The 25,243-nt window shown below is 39.0% G+C and overlaps 2 protein-coding genes across 3 annotated transcripts; one reads left to right on the forward strand and one right to left on the reverse strand.

Annotated features, from left to right (window-relative positions):
- Positions 1–4,330: 4,330 nt before the first annotated feature.
- zdhhc3b (zDHHC palmitoyltransferase 3b) lies at positions 4,331–14,940 on the reverse strand. The gene is made up of 7 exons (XM_083900251.1): positions 14,803–14,940; positions 10,297–10,628; positions 9,499–9,623; positions 8,715–8,811; positions 8,412–8,493; positions 8,140–8,270; positions 4,331–4,556 (listed from the first exon to the last, which is right to left on the reverse strand). Exons 2-7 carry the CDS (start codon positions 10,597–10,599, stop codon positions 4,398–4,400), a joined length of 897 nt encoding a protein of 298 aa, XP_083756377.1. The 5' UTR covers positions 10,600–10,628; positions 14,803–14,940; the 3' UTR covers positions 4,331–4,397.
- A 1,482-nt stretch (positions 14,941–16,422) lies between these two features.
- Positions 16,423–24,448, forward strand: exosc7 (exosome component 7). Of its 2 annotated transcripts, XM_083899444.1 has the most exons (11): positions 16,423–16,532; positions 16,693–16,794; positions 16,964–17,058; positions 18,228–18,393; positions 19,172–19,273; positions 19,443–19,537; positions 20,707–20,872; positions 21,027–21,097; positions 23,331–23,454; positions 23,530–23,685; positions 24,327–24,448. In XM_083899444.1, exons 1-11 carry the CDS (start codon positions 16,476–16,478, stop codon positions 24,429–24,431), a joined length of 1,239 nt encoding a protein of 412 aa, XP_083755570.1. In that variant the 5' UTR covers positions 16,423–16,475; the 3' UTR covers positions 24,432–24,448. The 2 variants fall into 2 exon arrangements, with proteins under 2 accessions (XP_083755570.1, XP_083755571.1); XM_083899445.1 differs by lacking the exons at positions 16,423–16,532; positions 16,693–16,794; positions 16,964–17,058; positions 18,228–18,393 and adding an exon at positions 18,902–19,011.
- The last annotated feature ends 795 nt before the right edge of the window (positions 24,449–25,243 follow it).

A 25,243-nucleotide genomic window follows, 5' to 3' on the forward strand; every position in this document is an offset into this window, starting at 1 on the left:
TGAACACATCCTCAGTTAAATATAAGAAGTCAGAGCTTTGCAGTAGCCACATTTATAGCTCAGTGACAGTGGCATGGCCCTGAGTGTAATGTCTTTACATGTGCACATAAACTGTAGATGAGGTTAAACTACTGTGTGATGAGTTAATATGCTGCACTGCAAGACAAAAAAAAAACAGAAACCCTTGAATCAATAAAGATTTAATTGACTAGAATGGAAAAGTGTGATTTTATTTAACGGAAAATATGTGCAGTCGAGCTGACAGATGTGGAAATGACTGTTTAACACATATGATGATGTTTTATAGATGATGTGAAACAAACGTGTAAATGTAGTCTGTAAATAGAACAAATCTTAAAGGGAATATGGAAGACGCCATCTCCACTGAGAGACACTGTTAAATAATGAAGTTAAATAAACGTTTTCATCCGACAAACGAGAAACCATGTGTTCCTTCTCTCGTATATTTTTGGAAGATGTTTAGTCTTCGCAATTCAGACAAAAACAAGTCCCTTGGAGTTATTCTATGTCAAATTGACTAGCATTAGATTTGAAGGTCTGTGTTTTCCCGCAGTTAAACCAAACTCATTAAGCGCAACGTGTCCTTGTTTGCATTCAAACACAGTAACAGCTAATAAAGAGAGTGTTTGGTTGAGTGGAACTGGATGTAATGTTGGCCCTGAGCATGATGATGAGCATCATGCTCCACTGACAAATAGTCATCTTCCTTTCAATACAAAATGGAAAACAAGTAAAGAGAATAAAAAGGCCTTTTTAGATTGAACGAATTCCACATGGTGCATAATAGGCTCACTCCTAAATTTACTTTGCAACCTGTTCATTATTATTTCTTTTATTCATGAGTTTGTTTTGCAACAAAAAACATTGCTGCTTGTAATTTAAGGGTTTTATGGGCCTCCAAATGTCCATCTGTACATTTATGGGCCTCTAGGAAATGTCCTGTGAGTAACAATGACTTTCAATATCTGGTTAAATGTTAAAGCTCACATAGAGTGGTCCTGTTGTTTTTATGGTCAAAAACCTCCTAGTTGAGGGGCAGCGGTGGCTCAGTTGGTAGAGCACCTGCCCCATATGCTGTGGCTGTAGTCCTCGCTGCAGGCGAACCCTGGTTCGAGTCCTGCACCAAGCGGTCTTTCCTGCGTGTCATTCCCCATCTCTCTGCCTCCCGTTTCCTGTCTCTCTATACTATGCTATCATTAAAGGCAAAAAAGGCCCAAAAAAACACATTTAAAATAAAAAAAACCTCCTAGTTGCTGTAAACAAGCCGATAGAAATCTCTCTTTTCAAACGCTGTCCTGAGCCCGCTCAGAAGCACAGCTCCCCCCTCTGGAACGGTGGATGCACTGCTACTCATTATCAAAACATTGTTTTAACAGTGTTTAAAAATAGCTTCTTCACGACTCCCCGCCGCAGTCCCTTTTATGACTTTGACCCGGAGTCAGACCCAGAGTCAGAAGACACTGTCGCTCATGAAACAACGGACGTTATTCTTCTTCTGCGTTTCAATGTACGCAACCAGATGTGCCCGGACTAGTGCCCGGAGCAGGATGATCTGCTGTTCAGGAGAACCGATGTTTACGTAACCGGACCAGGTTTTTTCAGAGATCTCGCTGAGCCCGAGATTACAATAAAACACAGCGTTCTCAGCAGTGGCTGAACTGTTTGTTTAGAACCTTCAGGGCTTCTTAAACAAAGTAATGACGCAAATACACACTAAAAAACAGCGTTAATTGGAACTTCCAGTCTAGGTCCGCTTTAAAATAGTGTATTAAAGCGGACCTAGACCGAAAGTTCCGATTAACGTTGTTTTTTTGGTGTGTATCTGCATCCATTACCTCGTGTTAAAACAATGTTTTGATAACGAGTAGCAGTGCATCCACCGTTCCAGAGGAGGGAGCTGCACTTCTGAGAGCTGGTGTGATAATTACATCACTTCCAGGTATTGGCCAATCACAAGACAGTTGGGAAAGCTCTCGTTGGCTGGCCAATCACAACACAGTCTGTCTTCTGGGGGTGAGATTTCAGTCTGAAACAGCGCGACTGACGAGAGCTTCAGTGAGGAGAGATTTCTCTCGGCTCATTTACAGCAACTAGGAGGTTTTTGACCATAAAAACAAGTTAATGTATGTAAGTAGACCTCCATAACTAACATATATGTGCGATAGGACCACTCTATGGAAGCTTTAACAATTTAGAATGAAGAAAATCTAAGTGTGTTAAATTCAAAATTAGAACAGTATAAAACATATTTAAAATGACATTTGTTTGAGTTTTTGTCTCAATGTCAAAAAACAGGCCAAAAAAATGGAAACTGTGGAGGCATTTTTCCAACTCTCAAAGACAACAACAAAGACATAGACGATAATTATTCTAAATTACCGTAATAACCACACATTGGCTTTGACATGCAACTTCTCAGCATAAACGGTGGCAAAATTGCGGTAATGCAAATTGCGCTTGTGTAAATGTGTTTGGTGTCTCTGCGCTCGGTGTTAAAGGATTAAAGGAATTCTTTCACATTTTAAAATGTATAATTAAAGTCTCCAACTACTTTAAATGTTTAATGGATCTGTTGTTGAACTACACTCACTACACCTTTGTTTTTGTTTTAACGCCATCCGATCAAATATATTTATTTAAAAGGTATCTGCTGAATGGACTGTGAGAATGAGTGAGTAGATGGTTGTCTATCTGTCCAGGGTGTACCCTGCCTTTCGCTCTGTGTCGGCTGAGATTAGCACCAGCAAACCTCATGTGGAGTATAAAGCGGTAGTAGATGATGATGATGACAATTTCCAATATTCTCAGAAACTAAAACCTTATCTGGCACAAATAGTTATAAAGAGAGTCAATGAATTATCAATAAAACTATAAAATGATCACATAGTTTTATTTCATTCCCCTTTAAAATATACCACAGTCAAAAAGAACAAAAGAAAAACAAATAGAACGTGGTCCACAGTCGTAGTTTTCTTACTTGACCACACACACACGCACATAACACGTGAAAGAGTTCAAGAGAAAGAAGAAAGCTGGTGTTTCTTGTATGTAAACTGGACTGCGACTGTCGCATCCGCACATTACATTTACATTTTTAAAAACTCCAGTGAATTTTAAAAGCCTAAGAAAATTAAAATCATGCTCTACAAATGAAATGGTTACTTCACTGCCCTCCTGCATTGAGCATTCAATTTGGCACCACATGGACTTGGTTCCATTGATTCCTTCCATCATCTTGAACAGCATGATACATACTGTGAGTTTAAGGCTTTTAAACACATGTGGGTAAAGGCTTTTTTTTTTAGTGTGAAAGTAAAGTAGTGTTAATTAATGTTTAACACTTTTTCTCAGGCTCAAATCTGTAACATATAACAAACAATTTCACTTAGCGGGAGTGGTCAATCAAAGAGAAATGTACTGTATATTGCTTCACTTTCTGACTTTCTATCTGTGCTGGTGTCTGTGATAAAGAATGAGTCTACATTTACTACACAGACTTGTTTAATAAGATTACGAACACTGCAAACAGCCTGATGGGTTTTAAAACTCAAGCGTTGCCCGTGCTGCTTCTTATTATTTAAAATAAAATACATGATCCATAAGATTGTCCTGAAAAATAATAGAAGAAAAAAAATAAAAATACATTTTCTGTTTCTGTGGTCAATGGTGGAATCTATACTCAACAAAAATAGAAACGCACAAACTTGAAAACTTCCCATTTGCTTAAATGGGAATGTGTCAGGAAGTCCACAGTTATCTGGCTTCAAAAAAAGGGACACCACAAGGTAATTTAAAATATGATCAACCAATGAGAATCTGCCTCACCCTGACCGACTCGTTAAGGCAAAAAATAACGTAATGTCTTGGAAAAACAGCAGACGTTCATCGATGTAACATTCTAAGGCAGGATCCTCCCCAGCGTGAAGTAAAAAGATGATTATCAAAGACACAAGATGATACAGGACCAGGATGATGTTGGGGGAAATAAAACGCAAGTGACCTTGACTGTGCTGCTCAGTGCAAAACCATCCTGGACTTCAGTTCACATTGATAAATATTGGAAGCAGGAAATGATGTCGGATCCTCAGGAGAAGGCAGAAACCGTCTCTTCACTCTGGTGTCGTTCCACCGACTCGTATTAAGTGCCTCTTTTTTAGCTGTTGCTGCTTAGTTTGAGTTATACCTTATTAATCTCAGTCAGCACCAAGAGGGAAAAACATAACATTTAAAGGTGACAATATTTAGAAAAAAAAACAACTGTTATAATATCTTCAGACAGAATACCCTGAAATATCAATAAATGAAAGAACGTGTATATGTAGTAGAGATAAGTTCATGCTCTTTGAGGTCCACACCCATGAGTCCACAGCTGAGTTTCACACTATATACTGGTAGATGTCTGCTTTGCCGTGGTCGGGTGTTGCAAATGGGCTCATCCAGGTAACAGAGAACGGGTGTCCAAACACCAACTTCATGTTCATCCATTTAGACCTTTTGGCCCATCGTCTCTCCTCCTTTTTCAGCTGCTCGATGCCCTGTAGGAGGGGTGAGATGTGACAGACATGAGGAGACAGACAAAGACATCGTCTCCAATCCTGGAAATCTGATACAAAGCTGTGAGAATTAACCTACATCATTGAAACTTAATGTAACATGAAATAATAGCATGCAGGGACTACAGGTGGTGTATAATGATGCTCTCCAGAGAGAATGTTATTTAAGAGGCCTACGATGGTGCAGTGCCGGTGAACAGTTTTGTGTCAACGTGAGTCAATGTTTTGGATTTGCTGACTTGATTAGGGCTGAAACAATTACCCGATTAATAGTTTATTTAGATAATTTTAAAAAAAATTAAAGATGATGCTCACAGAGATGCACACACAGGGAGAGAGAAGGGAGAGAGAGACACACCCACACACACACACAGGGAGCGAGAGATTTTACAGGGTTACAGGTCCATAATAGAGTCTGAAGTGAGCTAAACCTTTTTAGATTGTAAAAGAGGCATGTTGACATTTTTAAATCACGTTGTTCCCAGTTATTCCTGATGAGTAACACCATCACACACACACACACACACACACACACACACACACACACACACACACACACACACACACACACACACACACACACACACACACACACACACACACACACACACACACACACACACACACACACACACACACACACACACACACACACACACACACACACACACACACACACACACACAGATAGCAGCAGCCTCCATTAGATTAAAATCGACAGAAATAGATGATGTTTGTGGTGAATATGATGACACTGACTCATCCTCATGGGTGGGTTGAGGAGATACAGTATGTTATGAGAACATGCAATCGTCTCAATCTCCCTGGATACTGTAAGTGATTCATCTACACACTATAAATTTAGAAACTTTAACCTTCGTCACTGAGAAACAGTTAACAGTTTTTTGGTATAGTCATTTAAAGTCACGGATAACTTCTCACTTCACTGTTTCAGTGCAGTGCAGTTGCAGCACACTGTGGGGCAGGGGGGTTAGAGCCAGTGCAGCACATTTCTATTACTGGACAGATTTAAGTAACTTCCATAAACACAGTAGGGAAATGTTTAAGAGAAGCTTGAAAGCCAATTTTCTAGGCAAAGAACAATCTCACAAATTAAATGCAGCTCCAGAGGCAAAGCCTTACTGTGCTTTTTCATTATACAGTTCGAGCACGGCTCAGCTCAGCTAAGTTTTTATTTTATTTTCCATTAATGATGGTACCTGGTACCTCATGCTTTTTTTTAGTACCTGCTCTGGCGAGGTTCCAAGCCAGCTGAGCTGATACTAAAATGTGACGTCAACAGACTGCCGGCCACTGATTGGTCAGAGCGTGTCGACACTGGAAGAGTCATGAGCGTGACCTCCGACACAAGAATCAAAGCGAACAATGGCGAACTGTAGCTCGGTCAGTCCCCACCAGGGTGCATTGCTGGTCCGCAGCGGTGCGTCCACGGACCCACAAGATCCTGCCGAAATCATGTATGATTGCGCGATAACAGGATATACTGTATGTAGCGCCGCGTGGGAGCGACGTCAGAGGGAGGCGACGTTGTTGTTATTGTGTTGTTCACACACAACCAGCAGTACTTTGTTTCCATCCAGAGGAGTAGAAGGAAAATAACTCGTTGCCTGTTATGACGTTTTATTTTGGAAATATGATCCGCTGAGAGATATGTATTTTATTTTCAAAAATTCTAAATTAATCGCAAAATTAACACATCTGTGCTCAACTTCTGCCCCGCAAGATCTGAAGGTGAATTGCTGTGCCGTGCTCAAGCTACCGTCAAAAATATTTTTTTTATATATGCTACAGAGGGCTCCAGATCGCTGGATCTAATCTGGAGTCGGCGCTCAGATGTTCCGCAGTCGGTGGACATACACATTGACTTTAATTGAAACCCATCAGTTGCTGCGCTGGAGCCGCAGACACAACGCAGAAGGAAATCCGGGGTAAGAAGACGTCACTGCAGTTTTGTGCAGCCGTCCTATGACGACCGCTCCCATGTTGGTACTATAGTAATGGAAAATGCCTGAAACCAAACAGAGTAGTGCAAAAACTATATAATAGAAAAGTCTCATAATAGGCCACAGAAACAAAGAGTCCTACTGTGCATTATGTACTTTGTCAAGAATGTACTATGTAAAGTTTGCTGAGCAGGCAGGAACACTGTGTGTAAATAAATGATGGTCTACAACTCAATGGCTTTTGCACATCAGCAACAGTGATGAAAACCACAAAATAGCTAAGGACTCCTCACACAGTCTCTCTGTTCACATTGAGCATGATGTGATTAAAGCAAATAAATAATGATCAGAAAGAAAAAATAAGATGAAAACACTTCACGGGAAGAAACAGATGGAGTCTGCAGCTCCTGATAATGAGCTGCTGCTCAAACATTTTACTGAAGAAAAAGAATACTGAAGTACAGCCAACGATGAAGAAAAGAGGAAAGCTTGTTTTGTTCATGGGCTTAAACTTGTTTGTTTAAAGTTTAAACTACGTAATGACTGATTTCTCAGCCTCTGTAGCAGATATAGGAACACAATTCAAAAAGCATTTGAGAGCCTACACCTGTGGCTCTCCTGTGGAATTTAGTTTATTTAGATACAAAATGAAAGTGAATAACTATTTTCAATTAAAAAACTGTAAGAAAATAAAGTAATATTAACTTGTGTCAGTGCCTTGATTTAGTCCTGATGGACTGTGAAGAACAAGAACTACATGTAACGACTGTAACAGTCTGCTTCACATGTGACGGTGATAGTGCTTACAGCGCTGTGGCATCTGCAGGTAAATCCACTTTCACCCCTTCTGCGCGGTTGTAAAGACTCCGTCGATTACGTGGGCACTTAACGTCATTATCGCCGACCTCGTCGTCTTCAAACATAATTATGTCTTCGACCATAAATCCTGGTCGATTTGTTCAGCGCGTTCGAAGTAATCATCGATGACGTCATCGAAGACGAAACTCCTCACAATCACTGCCTTCAGAAATCTGTCCGCTGTCAAAGTCCTCCATGTTTGCTCGAAGAAATTTCAAAACAATGTCGCGAGGAACCCTTATACCCCCCGAAAATTGACATATCCGTATCGGCGTCTATGGTAGAATAAGACGCGCAGCCGCTCTCCCAGCGTCAATGGTAGAAATGCGGCAATGCTTTCCCGGCGTCAATGGGTTAAGCCACTACAATAATAATAAGCACAATAATAACAAAAAGCCCATTATGCAGGGCCATGTTCAGGGCCTAAAGAAATCACACTGTTTAGCACTTAACTTGAATGCCTAATTGAATGTTTCTAATCGTTTCTTCATGAGTGCAATAAACTTTTCGATTTGTGAAAAAATTATGCCAGCGATTCGTGATCACATTTTCACAAGAATTGTGGAGCCCTAGTACTCACTGGAAGCAAAAGCATGGGGAAAAAAAGTCAACCTTTGGCATTGTGTCCCTGGTGTAGAAGCTCTTGTGCTGTGGTCAGTAGAGAAATCCACTTTCATCATCTACTGTGACAACATGTCCAGCAATGGTTACATCGTGTTGCTTTAACTGCTCGTTTCACTCACCGTCTCATCGGTGCAGATGGAGTGAACCTGGGTTCCAAACATGACTGCAGTGAAGATTAAAAAGAGGAGGGCTTCAAAACAGAGGAGGATGAGGAGGATAACGGTTGCTGGTGGAGAGAAGTTACTGCACTCTGATGAAGACAAGAGACATAATCAATTTGTAGACTTTTTCTTCCCACAATATCTACTCCAGACACTCTTGTGGCTGTACTTCATTCACATATATAGGAAGTCTGGAAATTGAACCGTCACTTCCACACTGTATTACTCACTTGTCCAGTCTTCTTCAAAGCAGAACACAAAATGGAACGCAACCAAGACTAGAGCATGGAGTGATATTAGTGCAATGTACATCTGAAAAACACAATCAAAGACAACATTTTCATTATTAAGAGGAAAGTGGTTTATTATTAACTCAATAATGAATAGAAAAAAAATGAAAAATGGTTGTAATAAAGTTCAAAATACATGCACTGCTATAATAAAGTGAGATTCATAAAGTAAGAAGAGAGAACCAGATAAAATGAGACAGAGGGGTCATTGTTGGTGTCATTAAGTGGTGATTAAAGACTCACTGTGAAGAGGACAAAGTATTTCTGGTTGTTCTCTCCCACGCAGTTGTTCACCCAGGGACAGTGGTGGTCCATCTTTTTGATGCAGCGTTTACACACACTGTGGACACACAGGCTCATCGTAAACACAGCAAAATGGAATTAAATATGAATTAAACAGAATTGAGTGCACATGAGGCTTTTAGTGTGTTTAAAGATACAGATTCTGTCAGTCCACCTTGAACAGTGCCTGCTCTCAACCATACTGGCTAGAATCTGTCTATATTTGTGTGTGTGTATATGTAGAACTGTAACTGGAAATCCATTATTATTATTATTTATGTATTTATTTTTTGAAGCTGCCGACCTGAGTGTTTAATACACTACGGCAATGAGTCATTTGAGAAAAATGCATTATCTGAACCACAGGCAAGGATGATTCATGATATCAAATAAAAAAATCATCTCTTCCTTTCAAACGGCCTCCCTGGTGTTACAATTCAATTACTCAGAAAGTGTTTTTGCACTTTCCATGCCTCCAGATCCCAAGAAACCCACAGAGTATGCACAGAGGGAACTCCTCATTATCAAGCTGCAGAGTCTACAAGGAAATGCTGCACAGCTTCTGCTAAAAAAAAACAAATAGGGAGGGGGCAGGGACACAGACGAGGACAGAAATCCCCTGTGGGAGACTCTCACTAGGACTCTCCTCTGTGAGGTGACTGCAGCAGCAGAACACTGTCTGCCTAAGGTTTAGCAATGATTTCCCTACAACGTGGCCACACATTCTACACAGACAGTGTTGTACCTGCAGTGATGAGCTCTGTCAGGCTTGATGCTGCAGCACTTGGGACATTTGTAAACCACCTGTCCTGGTTTGAGCTGCAGGCTTTCAATGAATTCTTTAGTAGCGTTTCCTTTAGGCACAGCTCCCTGTGTGAGAAGGGCAGAGAGGAGACACTTTGAAAAGGCATGTCATTGTGGTTTCCTTTACATGAAATGTCAACGGATTACTTTGCCTTAGATTCACTTGGCTGCAGGGATCCAAGTCCTGGTGGATGTTTGCAGTAACAGCAAAACTCAAGGATAGTTTGACTTGTTGAGCGCAACAAGATGATGAATTTAAAACAAGCAAATTTGTGTCGCTCCATTAAGAGCTTGATAAAAACTGATGATATATTCGTTATAAATGAAGGTACTCCAGGTGAGATGTGAGGCCATAAAAATAAACTAATTGAAAAGTTCTAAATATTCTGAATTGCAATTAATAATAATTTTAAAAATCTATATTGCAAAGTGCCACATTCATGTGCATTTATTATTATAAATAATTTACAGAGAAGACAATAATTGAATAAACTAATTTTTTTTTCTTAAGTGTAAGTGTTTCCCAACCCTGGTCCTGGGGGAACACACTGTTGCCCTGCTCCAACAAACCTGATTCAAATGAATGGCTCGTTATCAGGCTTTTGACCCTTTGAATCTGGTGTGCTGGAGCAAGCCCAACATCTAAAACATGTAGGACAGTGTTCCCCCAGGACCAGGGTTGGGAAACACTGATCTATGGAGCATTTAGAGGTAAATAAATCACTGATATTTGACTGACCGGGTCTGTGCACATGGCCCTGGCATGAGAGGCGAGGGCGAGGAAGCCGAGGCTGCCGAAGATCAGCCCGTTGAAGAGGCTGTATGCTATGTTCTTGGCCGGCAGCAGCATCACGAACAGCACCACAAACTCCGCGTAGAAGACAAGGAGCCAGGTGATGATACCACACACGATCCCGCAGCTGTCGCGGATGAACCACATGGTGTCGGAGCTGTTGCGGGGCGGGGGCGGGGCACAGTGCTCGGGCTTCAGGTAGCCAGCTTGCCGCTCGATGTCCCTGGTGCGGTGAGCTGGGCTCTTCATTCTACAAAACCTGTGGCTCCAACCACATGCTGCAGGGAGAGACGAGGAGAGGATGGGGGGGGGGGGGGTCAGATAAAACTCCAACTCACACACAGTCTATAAGCTAGAAAAAAGTTGTTTGGGAGCTTCTGTCTGAGAAATAAGTTAAATTAAGTTAGAGCTTAATTATAGCTCTACCTGCAGTAAGTGTCTTGCAGGTGCAATTCTACTAGTTAGTGTAATAAGTCGTACAAGTTAACTACAACCTCCAGGAATAAAAAGGAAGTAGGGACTAATAAGACACAGTGAATCAGCAAATTGATGTAGAGGACAACTCTCAGGAGGAACCATTAACTGAAGGATGAAGAAACACCGACTGTCTCATCTCAACAGGCTACAAAAATCCATGCAGATTCCTCTCACATCAAAAAGAAAACTTTTTGAACATATATATATATATATATATATATATATACACATATAAAGCACTTTGTTAACAATGTTAAAATAAATTCACAATTTAATCTTAAAATTTAACCAAAAACTGCCCTAGGCCTGAGTTTGTGTCCAGCTCTGTTTGCAGTAAAGGCTCAAAAACAAGCAACTGTGCAGAGTCAAATGACATCGAATGGGACAAAAATGTCAGATTATGATCAGTATGACTCAATATCACAGGAAGATAAAACAGAATTCTGCCCCTCTCCCTCCTCGCTCAAATCAGAGCGAGTGGTAAGTGAACACAAATGGTTTGGACATACCAGAGGATTCAATCAAACCACATGGCTTCAGTGAGTGACAGACTAATCTCACTTTTATGTCAATTAGTCCTTGGTGAATGCTCCTGGCAGGGATGCACACTCTCTCTAAGAGCAGGAATGTAATGAGAATGACAACAATGTGGCACATCCGGGAGTTAAAATTAATCAAAGTCGTGTCTGGGTTAAACAAATACGTCTCATGGTTCATTTCAGCATATCACTCACAGACACCATCTCTGTGCCTGCTTTACCAATTTAGACCTGAAAAACCCTCTCACTTCATCTCAGACAGTGAGTTCCGGTTTCTATTGAAGAGATAAAGCAATTGTGCTTTTTTGTGTCAAGATTTCAAATTTCAAGCTTCACTTCCCCCGACATAAAACACACAGAACCAGTATTTTGTAACGACAATAAAAGCACATTATGCAGCATACAGTTTTTGAATAGAAGCCCAAATTGAATGACAGTGTCTGGAAACATAAGCACTTTTTATTTCAATGCAGGAAAAGGAGGAGAAAATTCACACGACTGCTGCCAGGACTTTCACAATGAGCACGAGACAATGGGTCTATAACTGAATGCAGTATCACAGAAATCTCAACTATAAGGATGGGAAAATTCTGCAAATTGTTTGAGGACCCCAAAAAACTCTTCTGCAATGCAAGTGTGGACCTACCCAGTCTTTGAAAAACACTGACTTAAACTATTTCACCAAACCAGCTCAAAACTGTGAACAATGGTCTTTTAAAAAAAAGTACTTCCTAGTATTTTAAACAGCCTGACTGACCAAAACTGTCCCAGAGTCTATGGCAGATTGACTTTTTGAAGAAAAAAAAAGAACAGTCTTTCAGTTATAAAATGAAAGGTTGAGGCTCTAACGGTTTCAGCAAATACAAATTCACAGACATCACCTGCAACCACAGCTGTCAGCCACACTTCTGTCCACACACATGTGCCCACCATTTCTCTTTAAATGGGGACATCATTTTAAAAATATTCATAATTTTCTCTTGAAAAAGACCTGAAACTAGTGATTGAGATCATTAACTACTGATAGTTCAAGAAATACTATTACAAACTAATGTGTAATAAAAAATGTGTGTTATGCATCAGGTTTGGCTTCACAAATTCACAAAAACAATAATAATAGAACACATTTGTTTTTCACATCTTCATCATATTGAAGTTTTTAGACATACATGCAGCATTTTTAAAATGAAATCCTTATTTTGTGATTTCATTTATGTGTTATTTAAAACATTAATCTATCTCATGTAACAGAAAAGCAATTAAAACCTTGTCAATGTGCTCCAAATGTAATATTTTCATTTATGTTTATGGTAAAGTTAAACCCATAGCTCATTTTATCATGGAATTGCCTGCTACTTCCATCGTACTTTCTGGGCTTCACTTTTCAAACTTGGTGCTGTCCACATCACTCAGCAGTCACACACAAAAGGAGGTCATGTTTGGGCTCTAGTCAATAAACTAGCTACTTGTGTTGTCAGCACAGTAAAACTGGCCAGTCCTTTTCATTCATCGGCCAAAACTACTTCAAGTTCTTGGACAAAATCCTTGTTAAACAGGTTTTATTTGATCAATCAAGCTAACTGTTGATCATTCGTGAGACTGAGGGGGACATTTCAAGTCAAACTGGTTGAAGGAGGGGGGATCCCTTACTTCATTCACACTTCACTGCATTTAAACAAAGCCACCAAACTAAAACTGCAGATGATCTGAGTGACAAGACAGAAACTTGTATGGTCTTGAAAGACCTGGCATGAAACTGACTGCAAAACCAGAGTTCATTAACAGCTGTAAAAATCAATGAATGGTTCCTTTTACAGCGTATTGACTTCTCTCAGTGAATGACTGTGTTTACAATGAAAGCACCAACTGACCAGCTCGTAGCAGGGACTCTTCACAGAACAGCCCGTCTGTATTTATGCAAACACAAAGACCAACCCAACAGCTGAGAGTGAATGAAAACACGATACCCCTGCAGTCCTGAAAAATCTAAATGCCAAGTTTACACTCTGCTGACTCCAAATGTATCAGTCAATGATACTATTAGAATATTAGAAATTAGAAAAAAAATGAGTAAAGTCATATCACTCTATGGTGGTATACAGTAAATCCAAGTGTCCAGGGACATCATTATTATTATTATTATTATTATTATGATACTGCAAAAACACACGAGATGTTATAACAAATCCTGAATAAAGGGTTTTAAGTGTTTGCGATTTTTACCTCATCATATTTTTCAAGGAAGTAAATTTAGCTCACTGAATCTGTGACACTGAAATGAAAAAAAAACACCAAATAAATATGAATGCTGCAAAAAAACAAAATACACAGCTAACTCCATGCCGTGTTGTGCTCAGGACATCTAGCATCACTGCTAGCATACTAGAAATAGGACATTTATATTGTACAGCTTTAGAGACATTTAAAAGACACACTTTTTAAATTGAAGAAATTCTCAACTTTGAGATGTAATAAAAACCGTTGTGACTGGCAGTGCAGTGCAGTTACTTTGTGGTTTTAAGTCATTATGATGCAGGTACAGTGTGACCTATGAGTTTCTATCTCTGTGATGATCCCAGATACAAGCAAAAGTGAGTGTGAGAGGATGATAGAAGTATTGAAAACAATTATTTGAGCATTTTAAGTCAGGATGGAGATCGGTATTGGTCATTATCGGTTCGATACTGGTCAAAATCACTGGATCAGATATCACGCAGATAAAAATGTAAAATCCGATAATACAATCCAATACAGTATAGCTGAGTCTTGTTTGGGCTGTTTATGACAACAATATTTGTTACACACTCAGAGATGTATGTGTTTGAACTGACTCAGCATAAATGCGTTGTAAACAGAGTTAATGTAAATACAGGGTTTTTTTTTACTTCATAGAGCCTCAAATATATTGATCTAGATACAAGACATTCAGTAAAAGTACTGTCTTATCAAAGTGTGAATGATGTAAAAATACACACTTCTTTTAGGACACACGTTTCATTGTGCAAATGACTATAACCTACAGATTCACTGATAATGGAAATTACTTGCATTGTATAAGATTACTCTGACACTCTGGTAGGAATATCACTGAAAACTCTGTATACACTCCATTTAATGGAAATTGACTCACAAACTAACGGATTTAACAGGAACAGTCAAAAGTGTTTATAAACTTTTGGTAAAAGCTTCATCTGCTACCAGAATTCAGACGAATTGGTGTCATTATTTGAGGCATTTTAAATATTGATATATATCAGACTGACTTCCAGAATGTACTGAAGCAATAAAGTTGTGCAGGAAGTGACTGTGGCAGTCATACTGGCAGCGACAGTAGGATATCTTTGCCAGTTGTTATCACACAGCACTAAACTCAACAGTGTAATAAATAAAGAGTAAGAGCTCTACAGTTTGTGTTATATAAAAAATAAAAACCTACCTCACAGTCTCCGGGTTTGTCTACAAAAGTTTGCTGAACTCTTGGCGTAGTTTGGAGGCTTTGCGAGGTTAAAGCAAAGCAAACTGAGAGTGGGAGTCTCCACCGCGGCTCCGCCTGATAGCTCAGCACCAGCTAGCCTCACTGCTCCCCGGCCGCGCAGCTGCTGCTCTCCGCGGCTCGGCTCCCGCCCTCTCACCTCCACCTCGGTTTGGACGAGAGGGTCGTTGACGTCTTGTTCGTCTTCGACTACAGCCGAGTACTGAGCCTTGGTGAAGGCCTCAGGTTCAGAAAGGTCTGCGGGCGGTGGGACAACAAAACCCCGCAGAGCCAAACCAGGAAGTCTCCCTACTGGCTCCTCAGAAACATTGCTGCCCTGTGCTGAGTCTGCCAGGCAGCACTTTTTCTCAGGCTGAGCCGTCAAGATTGCTGCAATAAAACATTTATTAATTAATTTTCATGTCGTAAAACGCAATGTGTGACCACGAAAAACAACAATGATAGAAATAATATCAACAATATAAAACATAACGCAAATAGTATGGGCAACACCAGGGTTCATTTTAAACACTCTCCATCCATCAATTATCTACCGATTTATCCTTCACCTGAGGGGGGTGCTGTGCTTCTTATCTCATCTGACATAGGGCAATAGGCAGGGTACACCCGGGACAGTTCACCAGTCCATCACAGGTCCACACAACCATTCACGCACACTCTCACACCTACAGTCTATTTAGAGTGACCAATTCACCCTAATCCCCAAATCTGCATGTTTTTGGACTGTGGGAGTAAGTCAGAGTACCTGTAGAAAACCCATGCACACACGGGGAGAGCATGCAAACTCCATGCAGAAAGGCCCTTGTTCCAACCGGGGCTCGAACTCGAGTCTTCTTGCTGCAAAGCCAAAAGCACTAACCCTAGCCAACTGGGTGGCCCACATCAATGACTAATGCCGATCATAAAAACTGGAAAAATTATGTATGATATTGGTTTACCTTTCTCTCTAGAAATTATTTTTATGCCTGATGCCTGAGGTAAAACATTCCCTGTAACTTCTGGACCAGAAAGATTTGAATTCCAACCAACACTGAATACTAAAAAAGAAGTTGTTTTTACTGAATTATGTTCCACTCCAACTCCAAAGTAAAGTCCCCATTTCTACCTCCTCATAAGTCTGAGACAAATGTTTGAATATCGGCAAACACCAAGATCTGCTAATATGATTTATGACTAAAACCCTGGAATAAGCTGCTGCTTTCTTGACTTCTAGCTTGCACCCTTTTCAACAATTTTTTTTAATGTTTATTTATTTTGCACAATGCATCTCCTCTGACATTCATTCACCAGTTAGTGCTGGGCAATATATCGATATAAAATATATATTGATATATTTTTAAATGCGATATGGAATTAGTTTTTATACATACTTAATTATTACATATGCACTCAACTGCAGAGGTAATTTATTCTCGTTCTGTAGTGAAATTTATTAATAAAAAATGTATTATTATTATTTATTAATTTTTCACCTCTATAAACAAACCAGCAGCTTTTATTTTGAAAACCGGAAGTGGTATTTTCCTTTTTCCTTTTTTCCCCCTCTGTCGTTGTTTGATTACGTAGAAGAAGAGCGACGCTCACACACATGCCTGTAGTGTTTCTATCACATCAATATGGCAACAGTAAAAGTCAGCGAGGCTGAAAAAGTCTACATTTTACACGGTATACGGGTAAGTTCGCACCTTTTATCGTCCTCGCACTGCTCTAACTGTAGATGATTTGGGTAAATGACACGACAGTGAGTGGTTTGTGCTCCATACGGTTTAGCCGTGTTAGCAATTCTCTAGCGGTCTGTGTTGTTGTTGTTGACATGTTGATCGCTGTCTTCAGGATGATTTGCGGGTGGACGGAAGAGGCTGCGAGGACTATAGACACGTGGAGATAGAGACTGATGTGGTGTCCAACACAGACGGATCTGCCAAAGTCACACTGGTAAACCATAAACACACACCTTAGCGTGGTGCTGCAGCTAAAGTCCAACATTTTGCCTCATATTCTGAATGAAAAAAAAATAAAAACGGTACGAGACTGTCAAAGTTATGATGTCTTTTTGCTGTCCTTTTACTGACTCATTAATTTTGTTTCATGTAATCTCTATCAGGGTTACACAGCAGTTCTAGTTGGGATTAAGGCTGACATTGGAAAACCAAGGCCCATGGTGCCAAATGAGGGATATTTGGAGTTTTTCGTTGACTGGTATGTAAGATGTGAATGTGAAAATAATATTGTCATGTGTGCATTTCCCTTACCTTCCTGTCATTTTGTTAATACTCTCCTAATGTTTTCATTACTCTTATTAACCTGTGGTAAAACATCCATCCACCTCCACATGAGCGGCGCTGTGCTGATCTCAGCTGGCATATGGTAAAAGGCAACATATAGAGACAAACAACCATTCACTCTCACCCATATGGTTAATTTAGAGTGTCCATTTTAACTAATCCCCATGTTGAAAAATTTTGGACTTGCAAACTCCAAGCAGAAAGACCTCTTTTCCCTGCAAAGGCAACCACTACACCAACTGTGTGGCTGGTTGTGAGACATACAGTATTCTGGACAAAATAGCCAGAGGGAATATCTGTTTTATATTACATTATTAAAAAAGGATTAGCAAACAAATCAAGATATACACTCAGATAATGCAAAAATCAAATGGATGTTGAACACTCATTATTAATATCACTTTATTTATGACTGGGAAGGGTAATTGAGAGCAAACCCATCCAAGGTTGTCCTGCTAACCATTCCATATAAAAAGATATAGATATTATACATAAAAAGAATAGGAGATAAAACACAGATGATATGGAATAAACTAAATAATCTCAGACCATTCACAAAAGGTATGAAAGCAACAACTAAATCTCAACGTTTTATTTAATGACACTGTCCAGAGTGACTTAAGACTCAAGAAAGACCAATATATACAATACTTAAGACCACACGTTTATTTAAGTTGGACATTGGAAGAAATACTGTATCAAATTGACTGGATTATAAAGTTATTAAAAGGTTGATTGACAAAAAAAATATGTATTACAGACGGCTCACAAAATAAAAATGATCTATGTTAAAAGCTGTTTTTTTTTTTAAATCACAAGTTGTGTAAATGGTGTTGGTAGTGTATCAGTCAATTCAACCACTAGGAGGTAGAGTTGTGTTGTCTGTTTCCTGTGTTTCCCAGTGATGTGCAAACCTACAAAGTCAGACATTGTCATAATGTCAGTAAATATGCACCACACATGTCTGGAGTGGAGACAAGTGGCATTTTCAAACTATCTCATACTTATTTTTCTCCTCCACCTCAGTATTCTGTTCCTGCCAGTGTTTATTTTATCTTATTTCCTGTCTTTCATCATCTCCAGTTCAGCCAATGCAACCCCTGAATTTGAAGGCAGAGGAGGCGAGGAGCTGGGGATGGAGCTGAGTAACACTCTCTACAAAGTCTTCAACAACAAACACAGTGTGGACCTGAAGAGCCTGTGCATCAGTGCAGGAGAACACTGCTGGGTGCTCTATGTGGACGTGCTGGTGGGTGCAATCATTCATCCACGTCACAGGGCCGCTGTGTTTTCTTACCTATATGATATAATGTGTCTCATCTTAATGTTTTCTTTGAGAAATAAATCAAAGCTAATATGATTTATGACTAAAACCCTGGAATAAGCTGCTGCTTTCTTGACTTCTAGCTTGCACCCTTTTCAACAATTTTTTTTAATGTTTATTTATTTTGCACAATGCATCTCCTCTGACATTCATTCACCAGTTAGTGCTGGGCAATATATCGATATAAAATATATATTGATATATTTTTAAATGCGATATGGAATTAGTTTTTATACATACTTAATTATTACATATGCACTCAACTGCAGAGGTAATTTATTCTCGTTCTGTAGTGAAATTTATTAATAAAAAATGTATTATTATTATTTATTAATTTTTCACCTCTATAAACAAACCAGCAGCTTTTATTTTGAAAACCGGAAGTGGTATTTTCCTTTTTCCTTTTTTCCCCCTCTGTCGTTGTTTGATTACGTAGAAGAAGAGCGACGCTCACACACATGCCTGTAGTGTTTCTATCACATCAATATGGCAACAGTAAAAGTCAGCGAGGCTGAAAAAGTCTACATTTTACACGGTATACGGGTAAGTTCGCACCTTTTATCGTCCTCGCACTGCTCTAACTGTAGATGATTTGGGTAAATGACACGACAGTGAGTGGTTTGTGCTCCATACGGTTTAGCCGTGTTAGCAATTCTCTAGCGGTCTGTGTTGTTGTTGTTGACATGTTGATCGCTGTCTTCAGGATGATTTGCGGGTGGACGGAAGAGGCTGCGAGGACTATAGACACGTGGAGATAGAGACTGATGTGGTGTCCAACACAGACGGATCTGCCAAAGTCACACTGGTAAACCATAAACACACACCTTAGCGTGGTGCTGCAGCTAAAGTCCAACATTTTGCCTCATATTCTGAATGAAAAAAAAATAAAAACGGTACGAGACTGTCAAAGTTATGATGTCTTTTTGCTGTCCTTTTACTGACTCATTAATTTTGTTTCATGTAATCTCTATCAGGGTTACACAGCAGTTCTAGTTGGGATTAAGGCTGACATTGGAAAACCAAGGCCCATGGTGCCAAATGAGGGATATTTGGAGTTTTTCGTTGACTGGTATGTAAGATGTGAATGTGAAAATAATATTGTCATGTGTGCATTTCCCTTACCTTCCTGTCATTTTGTTAATACTCTCCTAATGTTTTCATTACTCTTATTAACCTGTGGTAAAACATCCATCCACCTCCACATGAGCGGCGCTGTGCTGATCTCAGCTGGCATATGGTAAAAGGCAACATATAGAGACAAACAACCATTCACTCTCACCCATATGGTTAATTTAGAGTGTCCATTTTAACTAATCCCCATGTTGAAAAATTTTGGACTTGCAAACTCCAAGCAGAAAGACCTCTTTTCCCTGCAAAGGCAACCACTACACCAACTGTGTGGCTGGTTGTGAGACATACAGTATTCTGGACAAAATAGCCAGAGGGAATATCTGTTTTATATTACATTATTAAAAAAGGATTAGCAAACAAATCAAGATATACACTCAGATAATGCAAAAATCAAATGGATGTTGAACACTCATTATTAATATCACTTTATTTATGACTGGGAAGGGTAATTGAGAGCAAACCCATCCAAGGTTGTCCTGCTAACCATTCCATATAAAAAGATATAGATATTATACATAAAAAGAATAGGAGATAAAACACAGATGATATGGAATAAACTAAATAATCTCAGACCATTCACAAAAGGTATGAAAGCAACAACTAAATCTCAACGTTTTATTTAATGACACTGTCCAGAGTGACTTAAGACTCAAGAAAGACCAATATATACAATACTTAAGACCACACGTTTATTTAAGTTGGACATTGGAAGAAATACTGTATCAAATTGACTGGATTATAAAGTTATTAAAAGGTTGATTGACAAAAAAAATATGTATTACAGACGGCTCACAAAATAAAAATGATCTATGTTAAAAGCTGTTTTTTTTTTTAAATCACAAGTTGTGTAAATGGTGTTGGTAGTGTATCAGTCAATTCAACCACTAGGAGGTAGAGTTGTGTTGTCTGTTTCCTGTGTTTCCCAGTGATGTGCAAACCTACAAAGTCAGACATTGTCATAATGTCAGTAAATATGCACCACACATGTCTGGAGTGGAGACAAGTGGCATTTTCAAACTATCTCATACTTATTTTTCTCCTCCACCTCAGTATTCTGTTCCTGCCAGTGTTTATTTTATCTTATTTCCTGTCTTTCATCATCTCCAGTTCAGCCAATGCAACCCCTGAATTTGAAGGCAGAGGAGGCGAGGAGCTGGGGATGGAGCTGAGTAACACTCTCTACAAAGTCTTCAACAACAAACACAGTGTGGACCTGAAGAGCCTGTGCATCAGTGCAGGAGAACACTGCTGGGTGCTCTATGTGGACGTGCTGGTGGGTGCAATCATTCATCCACGTCACAGGGCCGCTGTGTTTTCTTACCTATATGATATAATGTGTCTCATCTTAATGTTTTCTTTGAGAAATAAATCAAAGCAGATTATTTGATTTGAGGAAAGTAACATTTCACACCTTTATGTTTCCACAGCTGCTGCAGTGTGATGGAAACTTGTATGATGCCATTTCAATAGCTGTCAAGGCTGCACTCTTCAATACAAAGTAAGTTATGTGTCATTGTGGCATTTTATTTTATTATTAATAATCTATGATCTCTTACAGCTGTTATATTGTCCAGTGTAATAAAATAATTATTGATCTAAACATAAATATTATTTTATGCAATTGATGACTCCTGTTTCTTTTAGTGAATTACAGCCTCTCACATCTGGTAAAATATCTGAAGTCATTTGGTGCAAAACAGGCCACTATAGGCATAGTTTATGCACTGCCATTCAAAAGTTTGGAGCCACTTAGAAATGTCCTTATTTTTATAATGAATTTTCAATTAATATAAAAATAAATGAATCAGAAATACACTCTATACATTGTTAATGTGGTAAACAACTATTCTAGCTGCAAACATCTGGTTTTTAATGGAATATGTACATAGGTGTATAGACGCCCATTTCCAGCAACCATCTCTCCAGTGTTCTAATGGTACATTGTGTTTGCTAATCGCGTTACAAGGTTAGTGGATGATTAGAAAACCCTTGTGCAATTATGTTAGCACAGCTGAAAACAGTTTTTCTGGTTCTTTGACGAAAGCAAAGTTTGAAGGGCAAAATTATTATTTGGAATAAAAGTCATTATTTTTAATCTTTTCAATGTCATGGCTATATTTTCTATTTATTAACTCTTTTGATGAATAAAAGTGTGACTTGTAATGAAAAACACAAAAAACTTATAAAGGTGACCCCAAACTTTTTAACGGCAGAGTATATTAGAATCTCCTTTGGCACAACGAGTCTTCCTGGGTCCACGTTAAAAAGCAAATTTGAATCCGTACGCCACCACCAAAAGTAAATACAAACAAATGGAAATACAAATCATACAGTCACGATACACCAAGAAATGGTAACAGCAAATTAACAAAAATACACGATAGCAGGGTTAAGACAGTCACAGCAAAGCTGAATTATGCTGTTTGTCTTTTAGTGACTTCTTGAAGGAGAATCTATCTGTGACCTGACTGTAATTGCGCCGTAATATGTACTAGTGCAGTTCTAGTAGAAACCCTGGTCTATAAAAATGTTGTAATTATGTAGTACTTAACATTTCCAATCCTATTTTATTTATAAAACACACTTAAAAACAACAGCAGTTGTGTCCAGTGCTGTACAGAGAAACAAAAAAAAATTATTGATCCCCTCTGAACTTCAGCTACGATTTAGGTACAACTAAAAGTGTCTGTGTGTCCTTGTTAAAAGGGGAGCAGCAGCATTCTGGACAAGCTGAAGGTGTGAAAGGGAGCCCCGGTAACCCCTACTTAAAGGTCATTACAAGATGGGCCGTGATAAAAGCATGAACAAGTTTTTCTAAGTCCTCAATACACAGAACAGACCTCATTTTTGCCATTTGCCTCAACTGATAAAAGCTGTTTTCTTACAGCAGAGCTAATCTGCTTGTCAGGTTTTAACCTGCGGTCTATTTTTCAAACCCCACATTTGATTAAAAATTGTCTTCTCAAGTACCTTCTCTCAGCACGGGGAGACAAGTAACGTGTCTACAATTTGATCCAGTGAAAGTTGCTTTTCTCCGTTTGGGTAAATGTGTAATTTTAGTCTCTTTCCAGAGCTCTGGAATAGTTGCTATGATTAAACTCCCATTAAAGATGTAGAGTGATGAGAGTAGCCTGGCTGTAGTTTAAAAAAATATTATTCCATGCAGATAATCTATACCAGCTGATCGATCATATTTATTGATTGTTATTTAATGCAGTCATATTTTAAAAGTTTCCTCCTGATGCTTTTAGCAGTTTTACATGATCTTTTTTTTACTGTTTTAGCTTGTGATTTGTCGTATTTTCTCGATGTTTGTTTGACCGCTGTTATTTCTTGATGATCATTTATTTTGTTAATCCTGATGCCTTGCTCTATTTTATCACTGCAAAACCTGACCAGAAATATGAATCAGGGTTTATTCAGGTGCTTGGTATCCTTGGAAATGCTTGAAACAAATAGCTGATTGACTCAATACTTTGTTTATTTGAATGAGGAGTAAAACAAGTGAATAAAATAACGCTTTCGTGTGTCACCTTTTGTTTGTTTGGAGCACAATACCACCTCTTTTATTGCAACAAAAACAGTGAAATTATACATTTTAGTTTGCATGTTATTGATATAAATGTAATCCCAGCTGTGAGGTGCTGGAAAATATGTAAATGCTTGAATTTGATCTTGGAAAACTGTGATGAATGCACTTCTCAACATTCCTCTGACGTCATTACCAACAGAATTCCCAGAGTGCACATATCAGCAGACGAGGAAGGAGGAAAGGAAATTGAGTTGTCGGACGACCCGTACGACTGCATGAGACTGGATGTAGAAAACGTCCCCTGCATCGTGACCTTGTGCAAGGTGAGCTCACTTTCTTCTTCTAAAGGTCTGTTGTCACCCGTGCGGTGAATACATAAACGCTGTCTGTATCCACAGGTGGGCCACAGGCATGTGGTGGACGTGACTCTGCAGGAGAAGGCGTGCTCTGTGGCGAGCCTCATCATCTCCGTCACGCACAAGGGCACCATCACCTGCACGAGGAAGGTGGGCGGAGGCAGCCTGGACCCAGAGAGCATCTTTGAAATGACAGAGGTGAGTCTGGGCCTTCTCTTTGACCATCTGGCCTCCTCATCACAGCTGGTGCATTAGCATAATGTGGTTTAATTTTATATACATGTTTTTATCTAACAGTCACTGCCACATTAGCAAGAAGATGAGTGTTGACCTTGAGCTTATAATTGGCTAAATGAATCAGTAGGGTTTAAAATAATGAAGAATATCAAATGCTTGTCTTTAATTAAGTCTTTGTTTTCTCTCCTATTATGGTGTTAAACGTGATGGTAGCTCAATTTTAACTGTACTCTCATATAATATGTATCCTTATGATACATGTCAATATAACTGGACACTAACATTTCAGATAAGCACTTCATTAAGCACAGATTGTAAAAAATGTGAGCTGTTTATTTCTTCTGAGCAGAGAATTTATTCTGCAGGGGGAGAATTATGTTTTTGAAATGGCTGTTGCATTGGCACAAATGTGTCATTAACAGTTGTAAAAACAACTGTCAAATATCAATTTCTTAAAAGTATGTTTAATAATTGTGGTCCATAAACCAAAGTTTCAACATGTTTGTATTGATGGTTGATGTCTGAAGATCATCCTACATAATGTCAAAATATGTTAATGTGCTGATTTAAATGAATAAAACAGCATGTTTTTCTGTTTCCAGGCAGGTAAACGGGTTGGAAAAGCTCTTCATGCTCCACTCATGACGCTGCTGCAACAGGAGGAGAGTCTGGGAAAGAAGAGACAGAAAGTTGGCTTTTTGGGTTAAAAGCACTGTGTATGTACATGTAAATTTTCTAATAAAACCTTTAAAATATATACAGACGTCTTGTCTTTGCATGGCTTAAATCTTGCTTAGAGATTTGTTTGGAAAAAATATATTATGATTACTTATTTATTTGTCTTTATCAGAGATTGATTAGCATTAAAATCACAATATGTAAATCTGTTTACTAATCAAATGTCTTTTACCCCCAGAAAAGACAAAATAAAATGAATATTTGCAGTAAATGGATGATTAACCTATTCAAACATAGAACAAAAACACCTTTTGTGTGAAGATCATAACTGAAATATTAACCTGCTAATCTTCTGTCTTAGTGTGTCTGGAACTGACTGTTTTTTCATTAGTATTTAACATTTTTAAATTCAATTCAGTTCAATTTCATTTGTATAGCACCAAATCACATCATACACTATCTCAAGGCAGTGTACATGGTAAGGCAGAAATGTTTATAACATCGAGAGCAGAGAAACTCAACAATTCACGCAATGAGCAAACACTAGGCATCGGTGGAGAGAAAAAAAAAAACAACTCAACCAGACTCAAAGATGTGCAGCATGTGCCTAGACTGGTTGGGGTGAAAGGAAAAATGGTAGTTAGACAAGAGGAGAGATGGGGGACAGATAGGGGGAGAGAAAGGTGAAGTAGAGAGAGAAGAGAGAGACCGGGAGCAGATAGTTACAAGTTAAGACAGGACAGCTCTGAGTCAGGTATGACATGTTTATAGTAAATAAAAGTCAATGTGCTGAGTCATTTATAAATTTGGTTCATTTATATTTTGCAGGCATAGAAACACA

This window comes from Microchirus variegatus (assembly GCF_963457635.1).
Source record: "Microchirus variegatus genome assembly, chromosome: 13".
Taxonomy (NCBI): domain Eukaryota; kingdom Metazoa; phylum Chordata; class Actinopteri; order Pleuronectiformes; family Soleidae; genus Microchirus; species Microchirus variegatus.